The sequence below is a fragment of the Nerophis ophidion genome, unplaced genomic scaffold (genome assembly GCF_033978795.1).
Source record: "Nerophis ophidion isolate RoL-2023_Sa unplaced genomic scaffold, RoL_Noph_v1.0 HiC_scaffold_365, whole genome shotgun sequence".
Lineage (NCBI taxonomy): Eukaryota > Metazoa > Chordata > Actinopteri > Syngnathiformes > Syngnathidae > Nerophis > Nerophis ophidion.
Genome location: NW_026907285.1, coordinates 23,628 through 44,993, shown reverse-complemented (window position 1 = coordinate 44,993; position 21,366 = coordinate 23,628). Strand labels below are relative to the sequence as shown.

Sequence of the window (21,366 nt, the reverse complement as noted above, 5' to 3'; positions counted from 1 at the left end):
TTGTGCACACCTGTAAGTAATCAAACAAAAGGTGGATTTGACAAACTATCGGTAAATTTGTCCAGAAAAGGCCAGGATCTTCAACGATGTAAAGAGCTGGTTGTCCAGCGGCATCATTTCCGTGATGTCTGTGGCTAAATTCTTTGCGCTTTTCAAACCCTGGGCCTTTCTTTGGGGCTGGCTTTGGGCAGCTTCTTTAGAAGTCAACAGTCTTTGTAGACTTTAAACACCGTCATAGCGAGGCTTGACATTTCATGTGGCTGATGAGGTTGAATGTGTTAAAGATGGGTGTTTTTTTTCCCTCCTCAAGGAATGTTTGCAAAACATTTGGCGCAAATAGCAATGAACCAGGCCCTTACAATCGACACCATGTTTTTGTCTATGGATGTTCCCCTTTTTTTAATGAATCATAATTCTGCTTATCATGCACCTCGTTAGTGTGCATGCACAAATACTTCTCAACCAGCTAAATCAAGACCTTCACCGCAAACAACAAAAAAGTAAAATAAAGGGTGTATGTCTTACTTGAGGTTTCTGGTATGTTTAAAGGCAGGCCACAACATTTTGAGCATATCCTTAGTTAGGAGACAGGAGGAGAGATCCAACTCTTCCAGTTGATAACTGTAAATAAAACACCAAAGATATTTAAATATTAATAATTAAAATACATTTTTTTTAAATGCCACATTCTCCATATATAGAACAACCACAATGTAAGGTACAATTGCCTTTATAAAAAACATTTCACTTATGACATAGATATATTCATTTAACAATGTTTTTAGTATATGAATATTTATACAATAACAATTATGTGAATATGACTTTTGTCTAAAAAAATTGTTTATAAAATGCACCACACTAATTGTGTTCTTGGACAAATTTAGTTTCAGAAACATAGATACATATGTTTTCACCGTAATACTTGTGCCAGGGATATTCAACTAAATTGTTTTGTGGGCCACATTTCAAGGTAGCTAAGGACTGGGGGCCGACCTTCTCCTTTCACCGTCTTATTTTGTATATTTAGGATTTTGATATTTTTATTTTGTCAGAGTTACAGTTGTGTACAATGCTAGTCAAAAATCACCTCTATGACACCACTCTAGTGTTTTTAAGAATCTGCTGGAAAAATGTGAGTCACTCGCCAGTTTTTTTAACTAAGTTGCAGACCACCAGTCGAATAGCCCAAATGATAAAAAAGAGAGTACCTGAAATGGAACTTTGAGGAACACCATTAGCATTACAAAAGAAGTTGAACAAATGATTACTGACTGCGTCTGAAATAAATAAGCTCCAGCAACCGCTTAATTACATAAATTACATTTAAAAAATTGTCTTACCCCTTCCTAAGTCCTACCCAAAAGGGTAGGACTTAGGAAGACCTCAATTCTGTAATTCACAGGTTGGACCCCAGTGTTCTTTCAAAGTTTTATGTATAGTTATACAAGGTGTTTTTTTTTTTTAATTATTAAATCAACATAAAAAACACAAGATACACTTACAATTAGTGCACCAACCCAAAAACCCTCCCTCCCCCATTTACACTCATTCACACAAAAGGTGTGTTACCTTCTGTTATTATCATTCTGGTCCCTACAATATATATCGATACAGTCTGCAAGGGATACAGTCCGTGAAGCACACATGATTGTGTGTGCTGCTGGTCCACTAATAGTTCTAACCTTTAACAGTAAATTTTACTCATTTTCATAAAAAAACCCTCCCAAAAAAACTAAAGGATATTATCTTCACCAGACCAGGTTGTTAATTAAATTAGATTGTTTAAAGAGTTCTTAAAACCAGGTCCAGTCCAGATTATGTCCAGGTCGGGCTCAGCAACACACACCTTCATTTATGTAAACTCAAAATTAAGGAACACAACAATATATTGCATACAACCTACAAATAAAATTAACATTTCAAAATAAGCATTTATGTGCTGTCCAGATTATGTCCAGGTCGGGCTCAGCAACAAATACCTTCATGTATGTACACTATCAATTTTCCTGTGACATCATACAGTGCTGCCAATGTAAACAAACAATGGGAATACCACAGCAAGATAAAATGACATTAGCTCGGATTATTATATATATGTGTTGTCTTTTTATGACTGAAAGTACAAAAAACCCAGACATAATTTACATACAAGCGATACTACCACCATGTTAAGTATGCACCAACCACTGGGCAGCCTTCACAGAGGCAAATACGTGTCTGAACAATGCAGTTAACATTTGTAACTTTATATATATATATATATATATATATATATATATATATATATATATATATATATATATATATAATATACATATACATACATACATATATATATAAATATATATATATATATATATATGTTAGGGGTGGGCAAAATAATGCGTTAATTACAAGTTAACTCATCAATCTATTAACGCCGACAATTATTTTATCGCACATTTGCGTATGTTGTTTACATGCTTTTATTTTGTTAACGCCTTTTCTTAACAAGATGGCATCTCCCGGATGTACTTCGGCGTCGAGGGGCTCTTGGTAAAGATGGAACATTTGGCAAAAATACCGGACAATTCTGCAAATTTCATGGCTGGCTTACAGCGTGGTCACTCCGGGATCACTTACGACCGCCAGACAATTCTGAATGTGGATAGATCGGGCCGTTTTGGACTGAATGACGCGTGCTTGCTAGACCGGCTAGCTAGCATGGGAATACTTTGCCGGCTACATCCAGCGGCCTGTGAAGCAGCGGAGTATATGTGTTGTCTTTCTATTTATGAATCATGCAGACGAGGAGTGTTGGCTGAGTTCTTAACGTTTGCTTTCAGAGCGTGCATATCACAACATACAAGATGCCGTCATGGCGACACAACCTATACCGGGCTACCGCGCATGCTCGTCACTCCTGTTGCATGCTGGGTAGGGTAGTTCTTTTTTTCCCTGGGTCATAACATCACAAATAGTACCATGTATATGCGTTCAGTTTATCAAAGCACCAAGCAAACAATTGGAAAATTCCCATCATATCAATTCCTAGATATGGTCATAATTATTTTAAGTGCACTACGCAGAATAAACACAACATTATTAATATTGCTACTACGGATAATTTGATCAAAAATTCCCTAAAACCTATAATATAGGTTTTTTTAAACATAAGATCCCTGATAAAAAAAATGTTTCTGCTGTTACCTCAGAAATTGCCTGTTCAGATGTTATGACTGTGGCTCAGATTTGTATGTAGATTATATTTATTTTCCATAACAAACAGGATAACTTAAATACCCTGGCAGTGGCAATAAGCTTAAATGTTTGTATTTACATTTTTTGAGTTGATTTTCATAAAATATGCTATTTAACTGCTAATGTTTAACAAGGACTGATTTAAATTGTGTTTGCACAACAAATGTTTTGGCGCTTTTGTTCATGTGGGAGAATATTCCAATAAAGGTGCATTACACACTACTTTTGAATTCATTATTGGGCTTTGCGTATACAATGCAGTTAATCGCGATTAATCGGAGAAATAGTGCGATTAACTTCGATTACAATTTTTAATTGTTGCCCAGCCCTAATATATATACATACATATATATATATATATATATATATATATATATATATATATATATATATATATATATACATATATATATATATATACATATATATATATATACATACATATATATACATACATATATATATATACATACATATATATATATACATACATGTATATATATATATATATATATACATATATGTATATATATATATACATGTATGTATATATATATATATACATATATATATACATACATGTATATATATACATATATGTATATATGTATATATATACATACGTACACACACGCATATTTTATTGTATATATATATAAATATATATGTATATATAATAAAATATGTTTTAACATAAAGTTTGTATTTTCCCAACATGGCAGTATTATATGATATCATCAATCAATCAATGTTTATTTATACAACCCTAAATCACAAGTGTCTTAAAGGGCTGCACAAACCACAACGAAGTGAAAGTCCAATCCATAGTGGATCTAACATAACAGTGAGAGTCCAGTCCAAAGTGGATCCAATATACCGTATTTCCTTGAATAGCCGCCGGGGCGCTAATTAATTTAAAACCTCTTCTCACTCCTGCGCTTATTCAAAGCATGCGGTAAAAGTAAGCAGGCGTTAATAATTTTAAAAGTTTTTTTCACCCTTGCGCTTACCAATGGCATGCAGTAAAAAGTAGAGTGTGATTAAAAAAAAAAGAAATAATAAAAAAATAATTCTGTGTCCACGGCCCAGTGGTTGGGGCCCACTGCTCTACAGCATGTCATCGCGCTCACTTTTACACCATGCTGTCTGCGTGTTGGCCGTACGCATGCATTTCGCTGCTTCGTATACGAGATTGCAATGCATACTTTGTCAACAGCCATACCTTTTACACTGATGTTTGTGATATACACAACTTTAAAACTCTTACTAATATGCGCAACACTCTGTGAACCCTCACCAAGCACATTTCTGGAGAGCATTGGCTCTGTGGCACATTAAAAACGCAGCATAGGGATTACCCATAATGCCGTGTATCCGTGACTCTTGGCTATTATACACGCGCCCCCAACCCCGGCCACCTCAACCAACACACGGATGGGGGGGTTGGTGCCAGCGGGTGTATGGACGGTGTAGCCAGGAGTCGTGGATGCATTGCATTGTGGGTAGGTGTTGTGTTGCGTTTGTGGTGTGTTGCAGGGCATATGTTCTCCAGAAATGGGTTTGGTGTGGGTTCACAGAGTGTGGCGCATATTATTAAGAGTGTTGAAGTTGTTTTATATCACAACCATTAGTGTGATCTGTATGGCTGTGGAAAAAGACCCCTGGTTTACACACAGTAAAAGCAAAATAACTCTTCCGCCATTTTGAAATGGCGTCAGTGGAAGGGTCACTCGTGACGTCACAATTCTGACCCGGCGGTAAGAGTAAGCATGCGCTTATTAATTTGGGGAGCGAGTTATGCCCAGCCGTAATTCAAGGCAGGCGCATATTACATGCCTGGCGGCTATTCAAGGAAATACGGTAGTAGAGAGAGTCCCGCCCAAAGTGGAGCCAGCAGGAAACCATCCCAAGCGGAGGTGGATCAGCACCGTCCTGGGTCCTGACTCTGGGCGAGCGGTCCATCCTGGGTCCCGACTCTGGACAGCCAGTACTTCATCCATGGCCACCGGACCCTTCTCCCTCCCCCCTCCACAAGGGAGAGGGGGACAGAGGAGAAAAAGAAAAGAAACGGCAAATCAACTGGTCTAAAAAGGGGGTATATTTAAAGGCTAGAGTATACAAATGAGTTTTAAGATGAGACTTAAATGCTTCTACTGAGGTAGCATCTCAAACTGTTACCGGGAGGGCATTCCAGAATACTGGAGCCCGAATGGAAAACGCTCTGAAGCCCGCAGACTTTTTTTGGTCTCTGGGAATCACTAATAATCCTGAGTCTTTTGAACGCAGATTTCTTGCCCGGACATATGGTACAATACAATCGGCAAGATAGGCTGGAGCTTGACCGTGTAGTATTTTATACATAAGTAGTAAAACCTTAAAGTCACATTTTAAGTGCACAGGAAGCCAGTGCAGGTGAGCCAGTATAGGCGTAATATGATCAAACTTTCTTGTTCTTGTCAAGGGTCTAGCAGACGCATTTTGTACCAACTGTAATTTTTTAATGCTAGACATTGGGAGACCCGAAAAAAGTATGTTACAGTAATCGAGACGAGACGTAACAAACGCATGGATAATGATCTCGGCGTCGCTAGTGGACAAAATGGAGCGAATTTTAGCGATATTCCGGGGATGAAAGAAGGCTGTTGTAGTAACGCTTTTAATGTGTGATTCAGACGAGAGAGTAATACCCAGATTCTTTACCGAGTCGCCTTGTTTAATTGTTTGGTTGTCAAATGTTAAAGTTGTATTATTAAATAGAGGTCGGTGTCTAGCAGGACCGATAATCAGCATTTCCGTTTTTGGCGTTGAGTTGCAAAACGTTAGCGGACATCCATTGTTTAATTTCATTAAGACACGCCTCCAGCTGACTACAATCCGGCGTGTTGGTCAGCTTTAGGGGCATGTAGAGTTGGGTGTCATCAGCATAACAGTGAAAGCTAACGCCATATTTGCGTATGATGTCACCTAGCGGCAGCATGTAGATGCTTAAGAGTGCAGGGCCAAGGACCGAACCCTGGGGAACTCCACACCTTACCTTAACATAGTCCGAGGTCACATTATTATGGGAGACGCACTGCATCCTGTCAGTAAGATAAGAGTTTAACCAAGACAGGGCAAAGTCTGACATACCAATTCGTGTTTTGATACGCTCTACTAAAATATTATGATCAACGGTGTCAAAAGCAGCGCTAAGATCGAGGAACAGCAACATAGATGACGCATCAGAATCCATCGTTAGCAATAGATCATTAGTCATTTTTGCGAGGGCTGTCTCCGTAGAGTGATTTGCCCTGAAACCGAATTGAAAGGTTTCACATACATTGTTAGACGCTAAGTGTTCATTTAGCTGCACTGCAACAATTTTTTCGAGGATTTTCGACATAAAGGGAAGGTGAGATACCGGTCGATAGTTTACCATGAGGTCAGGTTTGAGGTTAGGTTAGATGAATAACCTCTTTTTTTTAATTCTAGGGGAAAAGTGCCAGAGGAAAGTGATACGTTTCTAATACTTAGCACTGATGGCAGGTTTTGTAATGGTTTTCTGTCACCTTGTAATTGAGGAAGAAGATGACAATATAGTGTAATACAATGGTATACAGAAAAAGTGGGGCACTTGTTATTTTTATATTTTTGTTTTAAGCATTTTTTTAAACTGTAACATTCGGACTATAGGACGCTACTTTTTTCTACCAAGCATTGATGTAAAATATATAATACAAACCCCGTTTCTATATGAGTTGGGAAATTGTGTTAGATGTAAAAATAAACGGAATAAAATTATTTGCAAATCGTTTTCAACCCATATTCAGTTGAATATGCTACAAAGACAACATATTTGATGGTCAAACTGATAAACATTTTTTTTGTGCAAATAATCATTAACTTTAGAATTTAATGCCAGCAACACGTGACAAAGAAGTAGGGAAAGGTGGCAATAAATACTGATAAAGTTGAGGAATGCTCATCAAACACTTATTTGGAACATCCCACAGGTGTGCAGGCTAATTGGGAACAGGTGGGTACTATGATTGGGTATAAAAACAGCTTACCAAAAAATCCTCAGTCTTGGGATAGGGCAAGGTACCCCTTTTTGTCCACAACTGCGTGAGCAAATAGTCAAACAGTTTAAGAACAACGTTTCTCAAAGTGCAATTGCAAGAAATTTAGGGATTTCAACATCTACGGTCCATAATATCATCAAAAAGTTCAGATAATCTGGAGAAATCACTTCACGAAAGCGGCATGGCCGGAAACCAACATTGAATGACCGTGAGCTTCGATCCCTCAGACGGCACTGTATCAAAAACCGACATCAATCTCTAAAGGATATCACCTCATGGGTTCAGGAACAGTACAGAAAACCACTGTTACTAAATACAGTTTGTCGCTACATCTGTAAGTGCAAGTTAAAGCTGTACTATGCAAAGCAAAAGCCTTTTATCAACAAGATCCAGAAACGCCGCCGGCTTCTCTGGGCCTGAGATCATCTAAGATGGACTGATGCAAAGTGGAAAAGTGTTCTGTGGTCTGACAAGTCCACATTTCAAATAGTTTTTGGAAATATTTGACATCTTGTCATCTGGACCAAAGGGGAAGCGAACCATCCAGACTGTAATTGACGCAAAGTTCAAAAGCCAGCATCTGTGATGGTATGGGGGTGCATTAGTGCCCAAGTCATGGGTAACTTATACATCTGTGAAGGCACCATTAATGCTGAAAGATACATACAGGTTTTGGAACAACATATGCTGCCATCTAAGCGCTGACTTTTTCATGGACGCCCCTGCTTATTTCAGCAAGACAATGCCAAGCCACATTCAGCATGTGTTACAACAGCGTGGCTTCATAAAAAAAAGTACGGGTACTTTCCTGGCCCTTCTGCAGTCCAGACCTGTCTCCCATCGAAAATGTGTGGCGCATTACGAAGCGTAAAATACGACAGCGGAGTCCCTGGACTGTTGAACAACTGAAGCTCTACATAAAACAAGAATGGGAAAGAATTCCTTCTTCAAAGCTTCAACAATTAGTTTCCTCAGTTCCCAAACGTTTATTGATTGTTGTTAAAAGAAAAGGTCATGTAACACAGTGGTGAACATGCCCTTTCCCAACTATTTTGGCATGTGTTGCAGCCATGAAATTCCAAGTTTATGAGTTTGAACATGAAATATCTTGTCTTTGTAGTGCATTCAATTGAATATGGGTTGTAAAGGATTTGCAAATCATTGTATTCCGTTTATATTTACATCTAACACAATTTCCCAACTCATACGGAAACGGGGTTTGTAGTTAAAAGAAAAAACACAAGCAAACACATTGATTGAATAGGTGTCTTATTGTTTGTGCTATGGCACCATTTTTTGGACGCGTTTGCTCACTGCAGGTGCTGCAGTCGCTGCATTGTGTCCTGATCCATGGTCCGGATCATGTTCAGTTTAGTTATGTTCTGTTAGTTTTGGACTTATTTAGTTCCTGGTTGCACTTCCTTGTTATTTTTGTCACCATGGTTACTTATGATTTTCACCTGCCTCTGTTTTTTCGGACACACCTGTGTCTAATCAAGAGACAATATTTAAGCCTGCCTTTTTGATCACTCGCCCTGGCTTTCTTTTTTGCGGTAAGCAACAGTCACATTTAGGTATTCCTGTCGTAGACTCTGTGCTAAGTTGTTGCCTTAGCCTCCCGTGTGTTCGGCACGCTTTTCTTTTGTTTCTGTCAGTTTTGTACGGTGTATTATCTATTAAATCAAATCCTACCTTTACGTTTTCGTTCCGGAGAGTCCGTGTTGCATTGGAAGAACGATCCCGCACAAAGATGCGACCCCCACGTGACACATTGCCCTTTTATTTAGACTGAGCTATGAACCTATCGTAAGTACAGTTGCCGTTTGGTTGTCATAGCTTTTCTACTCGTATGGAGTCTTCAATAATTACTCCAAGCAACGTTTGTAAGTTTTACTGTACAACTAAAACTATTTTTTACTAACTATACCGCCCGATGTGTGATGTGTTTAGGAGTGCTTTAAACATACTTGTGTGTGCTACAGTAATGTAATGAAGCTGGAGTCGTTTGCATTAGCTAATATGCTAACACGTTTATAAGTGTCTTTGATCGTGTCTTTTTGTATTGTTTCCATCCATCCATTTTCTACCGCTTATTCCCTTTCGGGGTCGCGGGGGGCGCTGGCGCCTATCTCAGCTACAATCGGGCGGAAGGCAGGGTACACCCTGGACTGTTTCAGTTTCGTAAATTTCCCAAAACGTCACTGTGGACTTATTGAGTCTGTTTAGTTGATTGGAGAGCGAGCTTGCGCAGCTATTGGGTCCATGACGAAGACTTCTGCTTTGTTAGAGCAGCTGTTTTACTGTCGTGTGACAGGCGCCATTTGGAAACAATTAAGATATGTAAATAAACATTTACAAAATATTTCTGTGCAAATAACTAATTTTACAAGGTACATATCTCCAGCTTATAGTCTGGTGCGAATAATATATAAAAATATTTTTTGTTCTAAAATTTAGTGGGTGTGGCTTATAAATTAGAGCAGCACAGTGGGAGAGGGGTTAGTGCGTCTGCCTCACAATACGAAGGTCCTGAGTAGTCCTGGGTTCAATCCAGAGCTCGGGATCTTTCTGGGTGGAGTTTGCATGTCCTCCCCGTGACTGCGTGGGTTCCCTCCGGGTACTCCGGCTTCCTCCCACCGGCAAAGACATGCACCAGGGGATAGGTTGATTGGCAACACTAAATTGGCCCTAGTGTGTCAATGTGAGTGTGAATGTTGTCTGTCTGTCTGTGTTGGCCCTGCGATGAGGTGGCGACTTGTCCAGGGTGTACTCCGCCTTCCAACCAATTGTAGCTGAGACAGGCACCACCGCCCCCCGCAACCCCTAAGGGAATAAGCGGTAGGAAATGGAAGGATGGATGGATGGATGGATGGCTTATAAATTATGTTTGCTGTTAAATAGCATGCGCCCTGTTATTTTTTTTATTATACTGGCATTTTACAACCTATTTTGATTCCGAACTGACTGCAAATCTATTAAAACCACACATTTTGAATGGATCTTAAGCAGCGGCAATATATGAACCGTGTACCGAAGCAGTCACGAGGCCTTTTCGCCTTTGTTGTATTTTGTATTCTTTTTCAAGCCATGTGCTTTACTTTCCATTGGTACTTTTTGTCAATTTGCCTTATCTGCTGCTGTGGAATAAACTATGACTTTTTTTGCAACTTTGCACGCTGGGTTCCTGCCTCACGACACTTTAACAATGATTGACAGAACTAAAGTTAAAGTTAAAGTACCAATGATTGTCACACACACACTAGGTGTGGCGAAAATATTCTCTGCATTTGACCCATCACCCTTGATCACCCCCTGGAAGGTGAGGGGAGCTGTGGGCAGCAGCGGTGCCGCACCCGGGAATCCTTTTTGGTGCTGGTTGGCAAGTATTTGGTTACCTTTATGCACTGAAATTCTTTTAACCTTTTTTCTATGTTTTTGCTAAGTTTATACACTTGTAGTAGTTAAATACTGTAAACCAACACAAAAGGAAAAAAATATTTAAACGATAAAAGTTTGTACAATTTGAAAATAAACACAATTTACAATGGGGATCATTTCAAGGGGAACTGGACATGACTGTGGGAAAATAGATCCTTGATTTGATGTGTGTCATGTGAGGCATTAGAATACTGGTGTTATAGTACTGCTTACAGTATGACAATGGGACTCTTCCAAACACAATAAATTAACAAATCCAAATCTTATATTGTGTTAACCCCTTGGTCAGTAAGGCTGATTGGAAATCAACATTACATTTATTAAAGGTGTGAGGTAAACCTGGAAAAACCCATGCAGGAATATGCCAACACAACACAAAAAGGCCCCGAAGTCAGATGTTGGAATCGAAACGAAGACCTTCTTGCTATTAGGCAGAAGTGCTAACCATATCGCCACCTGAAGTTGCAGTGTTAAGTATATCAATTTTCTATTACAACATATGACAAATATATACAGTATATTAGATAGCTGTAGGGGTGAATATCGTCTGAACTTGAACTAAATGGTTGATTGTAAAAGCACAAGTCATAGCTTACCTTGAAGGGGCACACGAGAGCACAGAACCCAACACAAAGCATTTGAGTGAGGTCATGCGTATATTGTTGAGGCAAATGGTTCTGATTGAAGCCAGGACCTCTGCAGTCAGTCTGGGATTTTGAAATTCATACAGTAGGACCAACAGATCCATCAACTCCTCTGGTGGCTGTGGTTTGTTGATTTCTAACATTCAGAAAAAAATGTATTTTGTTAGTTTAAGGGTTTTCGATTAGATTAGCTTGTTCTTTAAAATTGTCTGGCTGAAGTGTTGAATGCTCGACAATGATGATGTGGCAGGCATAAAAAGCTACAGTTGCACTCACAATTATTAAACAACCATTGTAAAATACATGCACTTTCAAAATGTACAACCTTTAAAAGGAAAAAAAGACTAACCATTTGATATATTGAGTATTTGAATTATTTTGTTGTTAGTTTATTGCAAATTACTGCACATTTCTAAACTTTAGAAATTAAATAGAAGTTACATTATAATAAGGATTGCTTAATGTTGAGTACAATGGAATTGAATTCAGCATGACAATTTACAATAGTAATCACCGTATTAAAAGCAGACATCCTACCATATTTATTGAATTTCATCCAATACAATTTTTTCTAGTTAGCGGTCAAAGACAGTCTAAATTTTTCTTTTATTTGTAGTATGGTACATGGAAGTCTCTTATTGCCCAATTAAAGCCAAATGGCATTAATAGTTCCAGCTTGTAGCCCTATCGCTAGTGAATAATTGTAGCACTTTGCTTTTGTCTAATGCAATTGTCTTTGTCCGTTTACTTATTTCACCAAAGAGGCCAGGTGTTTCCAAACAGGATTTAGTCAAATGCTGTTCTGGAATTTAGCTGATCATTTTTTAGAACTACTTTAAAACAAAAAAATACAAGACTTAAAATGGACATTGTAGCTTGAAATTAAACAAACGCAGTGAAAGTCTAAAACATTTTACCTCTGACAAGGTAATTCCGAAGAGCTTGTGTAATCTGAGCCACAGTGGAACTCTTAATGTGACATCCAATTTGCTGAAGAAGGACCCGGTTACCATAATGTAACAGTCCACCCATAAAGATTGGGTAGAGCTCAAATGGCTGAGCCTCACTCTGCTGTTGTGAAGGTGGGCCATGTACTCCCAGGAGGCTTTGCTCCACTTGATCAAGAACATCTTCATTGTGGCTATCCTCCTTGCGGAACATCTCAGCGGCCATTGTCCTCGCAATGTTGCTCTTGTTTTTTGTTTTGATTTTCTCATAAAGTTTTGGAAAAAGCTTAAGTAGATTAAAGACTGCAAATATTCTGAGAGGGATGAACTTGGAAAATATATTCACAATGGCACTGACATCCTCAGTTGCCTGACCAATTGCCACAGACACCTGCTTGGTCAGCTTCTCCAGAGCAGATTTATTCTCCCCTAGAACCACATAGAGTGCTGCCAGGTATTCTTGCATGGCGGGAACAGCAAACACGTATCGCCTCTCATCTTGTTCACTAAGCTCTGCTGGTAAATGCTTGCAACTTTCAACACAGGGAGCCAGGAAGAAGTCAAGCACGTCAGTTCTGAACACAGCCAGCTGACGTAACTCCTCGTCCGTTTTGGTCTTTCCTCCTATCCATTGCTCCAGCTCCTTTTCTGAGAATGAAGTGCGTTTGTATGTTACACCGTCATAGGCAAGTTTGCCAACTGTCCGGACAACATACAACATCAAGGAATTTTGTTGATCCTGATTCGGCCCGACTGTCCCTGTTGTTTTGCCCAGTACTTCTCCTCCAAAGTTGAGCCTAAGGAAACTGGTGTATATGCCAGTCAGAGTGCGAATTGGTGCTGCTGCGTCCGTGAAATGCAAGAAGTGTAAAGTGGCACACGTGAGCCAGCAGTAGGAGGGCAGAAAACAGGCTGCAGCCAACTGGCTCTCCCTCTGAAGGTTAAGATAAAGCAGCTCTACAAGAGCCTGAGCTTCAAGTGTTTTTGCGGATTCCCCACTTTGCTGCAGCAGGCGGCTGGTGAAGTAGGCACGCTGGCGGTTTGGGTCATTGAAACCACAAATCTGTGCATAGCGATTAACATATTTTGGAGGGATGCGGTCCAAGGCAGACAGCCTGGTGGTCACCAGGATATTTGCCTGAGAAACATACAACAAACAGATGATTAAATCATGGTGATTCAACAAAACCTGATGAAATATACCTTCTGCAAGAATTAAATGACATAAAACGAATGCTTCATTTCTTTGTAACACTTTTACATATTGTACAGCTCTTTGTATACACCAAATTGACCCACATATAGGATGCTGCGGTGAACAGATTTGTATTTGGAACAATATACATTTGTGGTCATGAGCTTACACAATGACAACATTTGTGGAAAAAAAATCAACCTCAATCTCGGATGGAAATAGGTGGAGTGGAGATTGACAGGAAGATCGGTGCGTCGTTGGCAGTGATGCAGACTTTATGTTGGTATGAAATGGTGAAAAGGGAGCTGAGCTGGAAGGCAAAGCTATAAATGTATCGATCGATCTACGTTCCTACCCTCACCTAAGGTCATGTGTTTTGTGTTTTTACCAAAAGGACAAAATCACATGTACAAGTGGCCGAAAGGAGTTTCCTCCGTAAGGTGACGGGGCTCTCCCTTAGAGATAGGGTGAGAAGTTGGGTCACTGGAGACGAGCTTGAGTAAAGTCGCTGCTCCTCCACATCAAGAGAAACCTGTTGAGATGGTTAGGGACATCTGGTTAGGATGCCCCCTGGACGCTTCCCTGGGGAGGTGTAAATGGCATGTCCGGCCAGTAGGAGGCCGTGTGGAAGACCCAGGACAATGGGAAGACTATGTTTCCCAGGTGTCCTGGGAGTGTCTCGAGATCCTAAGGGAGGAACTGGATGAGGTAGTTGGGGAGAGGGAAGTCTTGGCTTCCATGCTTAGGCAGGAAGCCACCTATTTGACCTCTGACCCTTTTCTGCCACTTACCTGACCTAGAAGAAGATGGATGGATGAATGAAAAGAATCAAGCTGCCTTTTTTCTTGGCAAAAAACCTATAAGTACTGTACCGATTCTTTTGAGATCTCCCCAGAGTGGTTAAACATATCAATGTCAGGAGACTAATCCAAAACCGTCACTTCTTTCTGCTGCAAGCTTATCCCATGCACAGCTTAGTGCAAATGTTCTTCCGGTATTTTATAATAACACTGTATTCATCTTGTCAATAATTTGTAACTTTGTAGCTCACACATCCAAATTGTGTACCTTTCAACATTGAATCTTTTCCAAATGTTTATGGTTGTGGTCAGTAAGTTAAAATTTGGTCTCATCACTCCAAATAACTTTGTTACAGATGTTTTGAGGCTTGTTTCTGTGCTGTTCAACATATTGTAAGTGGTTTGCTATGTGGCATTGGCATAGTAATAGCTTTTTTCTGGTGATTCGACCATGCAGCCTGTTTTTCTTCAAAGGCCTACTTTTTGTGCATCCTTTTCTTTATAGTCTTATATGTAAGCCAGAGTTATTTGTAGGCTTCTCTTTGCTACCCAAACAATTGTCTCAGTGTATCTTTTTAAACACTTCTCCTGTTTTGTGCAGTTCAAAAACCTTTTTCGGCAGATGTTTTGATGATTATCTACAGTAGCTTTTACCATGACTTGAAATGCATCACTGGATGAAACATGCGCAACAATAATTACAAAAAAAGGTGAAATACGAGGATGGTTACCTTTAGTAACCAAATAAACTTATGTGTGTCTACTTATGTTATCAGACCAAAACCTCGAGGTTATGTTAACTTTTGATCAGTCGTTTGGGTAGTTTCTGTTTTGATTATGATTCAATTGTTTGAAAATTACTGATGATAAATGTATTTACCATACCACTCGCCATGAATGAAAAAAATGTTTTCGTGACATCATTTATATTCTCTGAGAAAATGTTCAAGAAATAAAAAATTCTGCTAGGGTATGTAAATTTATGGGCACAACTGTACATCTTATATCTCAAAATATATATAAATGATCAGGTGCTAGAGTCGATGATCATTATCTTAAAATTGCCGTGTTGTTTGCTAAAAACTTCAAGTGGTATTTTCTCTCCAGATCACCTATCTGAGTGACAGGATTAAACGCTTGACTCCCTTTGGAAATTGACCAAGAACCTCCTTGTTTGGATGAATAAATCTTTAGAGGCCTGGATATAAGAATACATTTTTGAGATTTGTTTCCAGGGAAAGAACACTGTCATATACGTGGGTCAGTATGGTATTTGACACTGTTACCTCGGGGAGCAGGTACTTGCGGAGAAGGTTGACCACAACTGCACTTGCAGACAGAGCCTCATTTGGGTCACTGCATAGCTCTGTGGATCCAATCCGGAAGTCAAGTTTCATCTTTTCCATCCCATTAAAAAGGAAGAGAACATCCTTAGCCTGATTTCCCTCCCCACTGAGCAAAGGGTGTTTTTTCAAATGGAGGTACTTCCTAGTCACCAGGTCTCTCAATGATGCAGCCCTGGGAAAGACAAAAACAACAAAATGAAAACCGTCGAGTAGAGCGGTCGTTTACTAACCTGAGGGTTACAGGTTCAACCCCCACTTCTTTTGCTGTGCTATTAAACTCTCTTTAGCCAGACACTAAACCCCATTGGTACTTGAAGCTTTTCATCCTGAAAATTAATATTTGTAATAGTAATATACCATACCATGCGTTAACACACATAACATCTACCGTACAGCTGACAAATCCAAACATTTTAATCATTCAACTATAGGGTCAGAGAATCAATGAATGCAAAACTGATACATTGTAAACTAATACTTATATTTTCATTTAATGTTCAGCATAAATGATACATTTCATCATTCGATGTACTTATAACCGATATGTTAGTTTTAAAGTAAGGTAATTATTTTTGTCATTGTGGGGGGAGGTGTAGCCAGCGCTGCGTGTTGGAGCAAAAGTCGCCGCTACTGTCCATTGTGCTGAGGGAGAACATCATCGGGCTGGGGAGGGGTATGTGCTGACGGTGAGACACAGCTGGCAGGTGATTAGATTTCACAGGTGGTAAGTGGTAATCTAATCATCTGTTATCTTAAACAGTGAGCGGCCGGGTGCAAAAGGAGGAGGGGGATTGCTGTAAAAAACATTAAAGTTGCGCAACTGGCTTCCAGCGTGTGGATCTGTGAGACCGCAAGTACGCAACGCTTACATCTGGCGCCCAATCAAAAAAAAAAAAGAAAAGCGGAACAATGTCGACACCAAGCCCGATAGAGGCATTGGGGCAGCTCCCGGCGGAGGTGTCCACAGCAAATTACCGGCAGATGCAAGCCATGCAGGGACAAATTGCTCAGCAGAGCCAAATCCTGCGAGCATTAACGGAGAGGACCGGAGCTGGGGTACCCGCGGCAGCGAAGCCAACATTGGCGGCCATAGGGATGCACAGAATGGCGGGGACAGAGGACCCACAGCCTTTTTTAGACATGTTTGAGGCCACAGCGGGAGCATGCGCGTGGCCTGAGGAGTAAAGGGCAGTACAGCTGCTACAGCAGCTGGCGGGAGAAGGCAAGCGGGCGGCATTCATCCTACCACCAGCTTCCCGGGTGAGGTTCCGGGACCTGAGACGGGCGGTCCTGGACAGGACGGGAGGGTCCAAAGAGTACCACAGGCGCCGGTTCCGGGCAATGCGGCTCGGCCCGGAGGAGCGGCCTTTCGCCCTGGGCCAGCAATTAAGGGACGCAACAATGAAATGGCTGCAACCCAGGCAAGTCCAGGAAGTATTGGAGCAGATCATTTTGGAGCAGTTCATGGAGGCGATCACAGCACAGACATCCGCATGGGTCCGTTACCACCATCCTCAGGACTTGGCAGCTGCGGTGGCATTAACGGAGGACCACCTGGCGGTACACAGCCAGAAAACACAGTCGAATTGTTCCGAGGCCTCTGCGGCCTTCTCCTCCTTTTTTTTTCTCGGTTTTCTCCTCCTCAGGTCCCGGGCGCTACTGACGCTGTGTTTCCCCCGCAAATGGCTCCTCAAATGCCTGGACAGGGGTGCTGGAGGTGTGGGCGGCTTGGACACCTGCAGCGAGAATGTCTAAGCATGGAGGTGGGAAAAGTGATCCGGGTCGTCGACCCTTCGGCTTCCTCCCCCGGGCAAGGAGAGACATACTCTGTACCGGTAAGAATACAAAGGAGTACACACCGGGGGATGGTGAATTCGGGCTGCGAATCACAAGAGGTTTCCCCGGTTCCCCAATGGCGCCCCATGGAGGATTTTCCACTCGAGCAGTCTCGAGATCACACTCTGCGCGCGACCTGGGACCAAGTGATTTCAATTGATGGGCAGAGGGTTTGCCCGGGGATAGCGCAGGATTTCCATTACTTTGCACTTATTAGGGACAGATTATACAGAGTGAGTTGTGACACTCAGACAGAAGAGAAAATCACCCAATTGTTGGGGCCAAAAAGCTGTCCGGAAATTATTTTCCAGGCAGTGCATTTTAACCCGATGGCCGGTCACATGGGGTATGATAAAACTCTCAATCGGATAATGGTCCGGTTCTATTGGCCAAGCATTCAGCCAGATGTGCGCCGCTGGTGCGCGGCTTGCCCGGACTGTGAACTAGTCAACCCCGCGGCCACCTTTGCGGCCATTACCACTCATAGAGGTCCCATTTGAGTGAATTGGCATGGACCTCATGGGACCATTTCACCCGAGCACCTAGGCCTTGCTTCGCGCTATCCCGGCTGGATTACGCAACGCGCTATACCGAAGCAAAGAGCGTCGCACAGGCACTGTTTCAAGTTATCTCCCGAGTTGGAATCCCGAAAGGGATTCTGACTGACGAGGGCACGTCCTTTATGTCATACACATTAAAGGAGGTGTACGGATTATTGGGGATCAAATCCATTCGTACCAGCATTTACCCCCCACAGACTGATGGGCTGGTTGAGCGGATGAATAAAACCTTGAAATCCATGATCTGGAAGTTTGTACACAAGAACAAAACAAATTGGCACAAATGGTTGGATCCCCTGTTATTTGCAGTGCCACAGGCCTCCACGGGGTTTTCCCCATTTGAACTATTGTTCTGCAGGAAGCCACGCGGGGTGTTGGACCTAGTAAAAGAAAGCTGGGTGGAAGGCTTATCTCAGCTGCACTTGGGAGGAAGGCAGCGTACACCCTGACTAAATCGCCAACTCATCGTAGGCAGACCTAGACAGTCGAAACTGCAGATGACAGTCGAAACATGATTAAAAATCCATCCAGAATATCGAAAATATTGTCTGACTAAAAGAAGATTTTTAAGTATATTTTAATGTTGTCTGTCTATATGTGTTGGCCCTGTGATGAGGTGGCGAATTGTCCAGGGTGTACCCCGCCTTTTGCCCGAATGCAGCTGAAATAGGCTCCAGCACCCCCCGCGACCCGAAAAGGGACAAGCGGTAAAAGATGGATGGATGGATAAAAAAGATGACATAATGAGCCTTTATGTGCATTATAATTAGCTATGCTGTGCAGGTGTGTGCTTGTTTGTGTCGATGTCACATGTCCTCAATAAATTTTTCCTAGAGAGAAAACCAACAAAAGCACTAAAATACATTAAAACATATCTTACTTTGTAAGTTCACCAAGATCCTCACAGGAGAACGGAATCAGCAGCTTGAAGTGCGTCAGTGTGGTCCCAGCGCACCAATCTAGCACAAGCTTTCGGACAATTGTGCTTTTTCCTGTACCCACAGCACCATACAACAGCACATTGATTCCTCTGTTCTCGCTCTGGTCTCCATTGAACTCAAAGAGCTGCTCTACAACCACAGAGTTGCCGGAGGAAGCCTGGATTTTGAGTGGGGAGCCGAGGAGTCCTGCTCTCTCCTCAGGATGCTTCTCCAGGATCAGTGGATCTACATGCATTGTCTCTGGGCTGAAGTAACCCCCAAACTGCTTTTCCTCCTGTGGTAGATGGCTGAACCATAGAAGCATCTTTCTCTTGTGAATCTCAATCTGATCTACAGTAGGACAATAAAATGCATTTGTTATGGTATTACATTAAATATGGCATCTCTTTTACAGCAAAGTAGTCAACAAAAGTAACTGTAATGGGTATTGTCCCGGCCCAAGTGTACCTTAGCAGTAGTCATAAAACAAAAATGTAGAAGATAAAGGGTAAACTATCTCTGATTTAAGTATATAAAGTGTGACAAAACACAAGGCATTCAGAGGTAGCCAGTGATGCTCCATGACAAAATATTCTTAAGAGTAATGCACTTTTAGTTGCAAATTCTACATGCTTCACATGAGAAAAAGCTCAGTAAAAGAGGGAATAATTGACATCTCAGCAGTAATGTAATATTTTGCAGTGTGATCCAGCTCATTCCGTACTCCAACCTTTATCCAAGAAAAGTGTTTTTGAACACTGCCCATAGCTCAAAGTTGCAAACATGGGCAGAGTGATGTACGAAGAAGTTTAAGAGATAAAGACAAGAGTGAAATAAAACCCTCTCAATGTAATGCAAAGCAAAATACAATCAAAATGGTAAGCATTTTACTGTATATCTCACAATGTAAAAAATATATATTTTTTACACAACTTCTGGAATAAGTATGGAAACACCAGTTTTGGAGGATGTTTTTAGTTGTTTAATTTTGTAGAGAAAAAGCAGATAACAGACATTAAATAAAACAATAATTTTGAACAGCAACTTTCTGCCTTTAAGGAACACTAAAATAAATCCAAAAAATAAATTGTGGTAATCAATTACAGTTTCATATTTAGATCAAGCAAAAATATATGAAATATTTCAATTCTGAGGAAAACGTGATGGAATCCTGAAAAACAGACACAATATCTCTCCAAATCACCACGAGTACATTGTTGTACCACCTCTGGCTTTTCTGACAACTTCCAGTCTCAGAGGCATGGACTTAACAAATGACAAACAGTACTCTTCATTAATCTTGCTTTGACTTTCTTTTGTCAGATCAGCTTTGCTAGTTGGAGTCTTGTCATGGACCATTTTATTCAATTTCCACCACAGATTTTCAATTTGATAGAGATCCGGACAATTTGCAGGCCATGAGATAGGCTCCAGTGCCCCACGCAACCACAAAGGGAATGAGCGGTAGAAATTGGATGGATAGATGGATATTTAGTTTATGTATCTTTCTTCAAGTAACGTGTATTTAGTTTTTACTCAATGGCAACGCATCATCATCTTGGAAATTATGTAATCTTATTGATGATGTAATGGCAGCTATCTCCCCAGAGCTATTACCTGACATGCAGCTTCATATCATCAATGACTGTGGAAATTTGCGTGTTTTTTCAGGCAGTCATCTTCATAAATCTCATTGAAACAGCACCAAATAAAAGTTCCAGCATCATCACTTTGTCTGATGTAGAATCGGGATTCATAACTGAATATGAGGGGGTTTTTTTCTGTTTAGGTGTTAATGGCTGCTTTCGTTTAGCTTTTCTGTATTTGAATCCCATTTGAAATGCTTTTTTACAGTTCGGTCTCAGAATGTGACTCCAGTTACAGCCCATTTGTCCTCGATTTGTTTTGCTATGCATTTTCTGTTTTCAAAACATATGGCTTTACGTTTTCTGTCATGACGTTTTGATGTTTTCCTTGGTCTACCAGTATGCTTGCCTTTTACAACCTCTCCATGTTGTTTGTATTTGGGCCATATTTTAGACACATTTGACTGTGAACAATCCACATATTTTGCAACATTTTGTGATGAGTTACCTCCTCGGAAAAATTAACAATACTGTGTTTTGTTTCATTTGAAATCTCCAATGTTGGAGCCATGATTCATCACAATCCACCTCATGCAACAGCCTTCCCAATTGTCAACACTCTTTTTTAACCATACACTAATCAACATATTTAATCTGATGCAGGTGTTAGCTGTGGAAATGCAAACTTACAGGGTGAGTCCGTATTATGTTCCTCTGAATTTACTGATTTCAAAATTTTTTCACTCTGCTTGATATAAAAATCACTCACTCACTCACTCAATTAATCATA

General features: G+C 40.7%; 1 protein-coding gene across 2 annotated transcripts in view; it reads right to left on the bottom strand.

The window, feature by feature from the left end:
- Positions 1–275: 275 nt before the first annotated feature.
- The window catches only part of LOC133548054 (NLR family member X1-like), a 44,455-nt gene continuing 23,364 nt past the window's right edge, over positions 276–21,366 (bottom strand). Inside the window, exons 3-7 of one of the 2 annotated variants that reach the window (XM_061893468.1) lie at positions 18,951–19,341; positions 15,615–15,846; positions 12,304–13,471; positions 11,339–11,522; positions 276–621 (exon numbers count right to left, since the gene is read on the bottom strand). In XM_061893468.1, coding sequence (XP_061749452.1) covers positions 522–621; positions 11,339–11,522; positions 12,304–13,471; positions 15,615–15,846; positions 18,951–19,315 — 2,049 coding nt within the window. In that variant the 5' untranslated portion in view covers positions 19,316–19,341 and the 3' untranslated portion in view covers positions 276–521. The remainder of the gene's footprint in view (positions 622–11,338; positions 11,523–12,303; positions 13,472–15,614; positions 15,847–18,950; positions 19,342–21,366) is intronic. The other variant, XM_061893467.1, reaches the window with a different exon arrangement.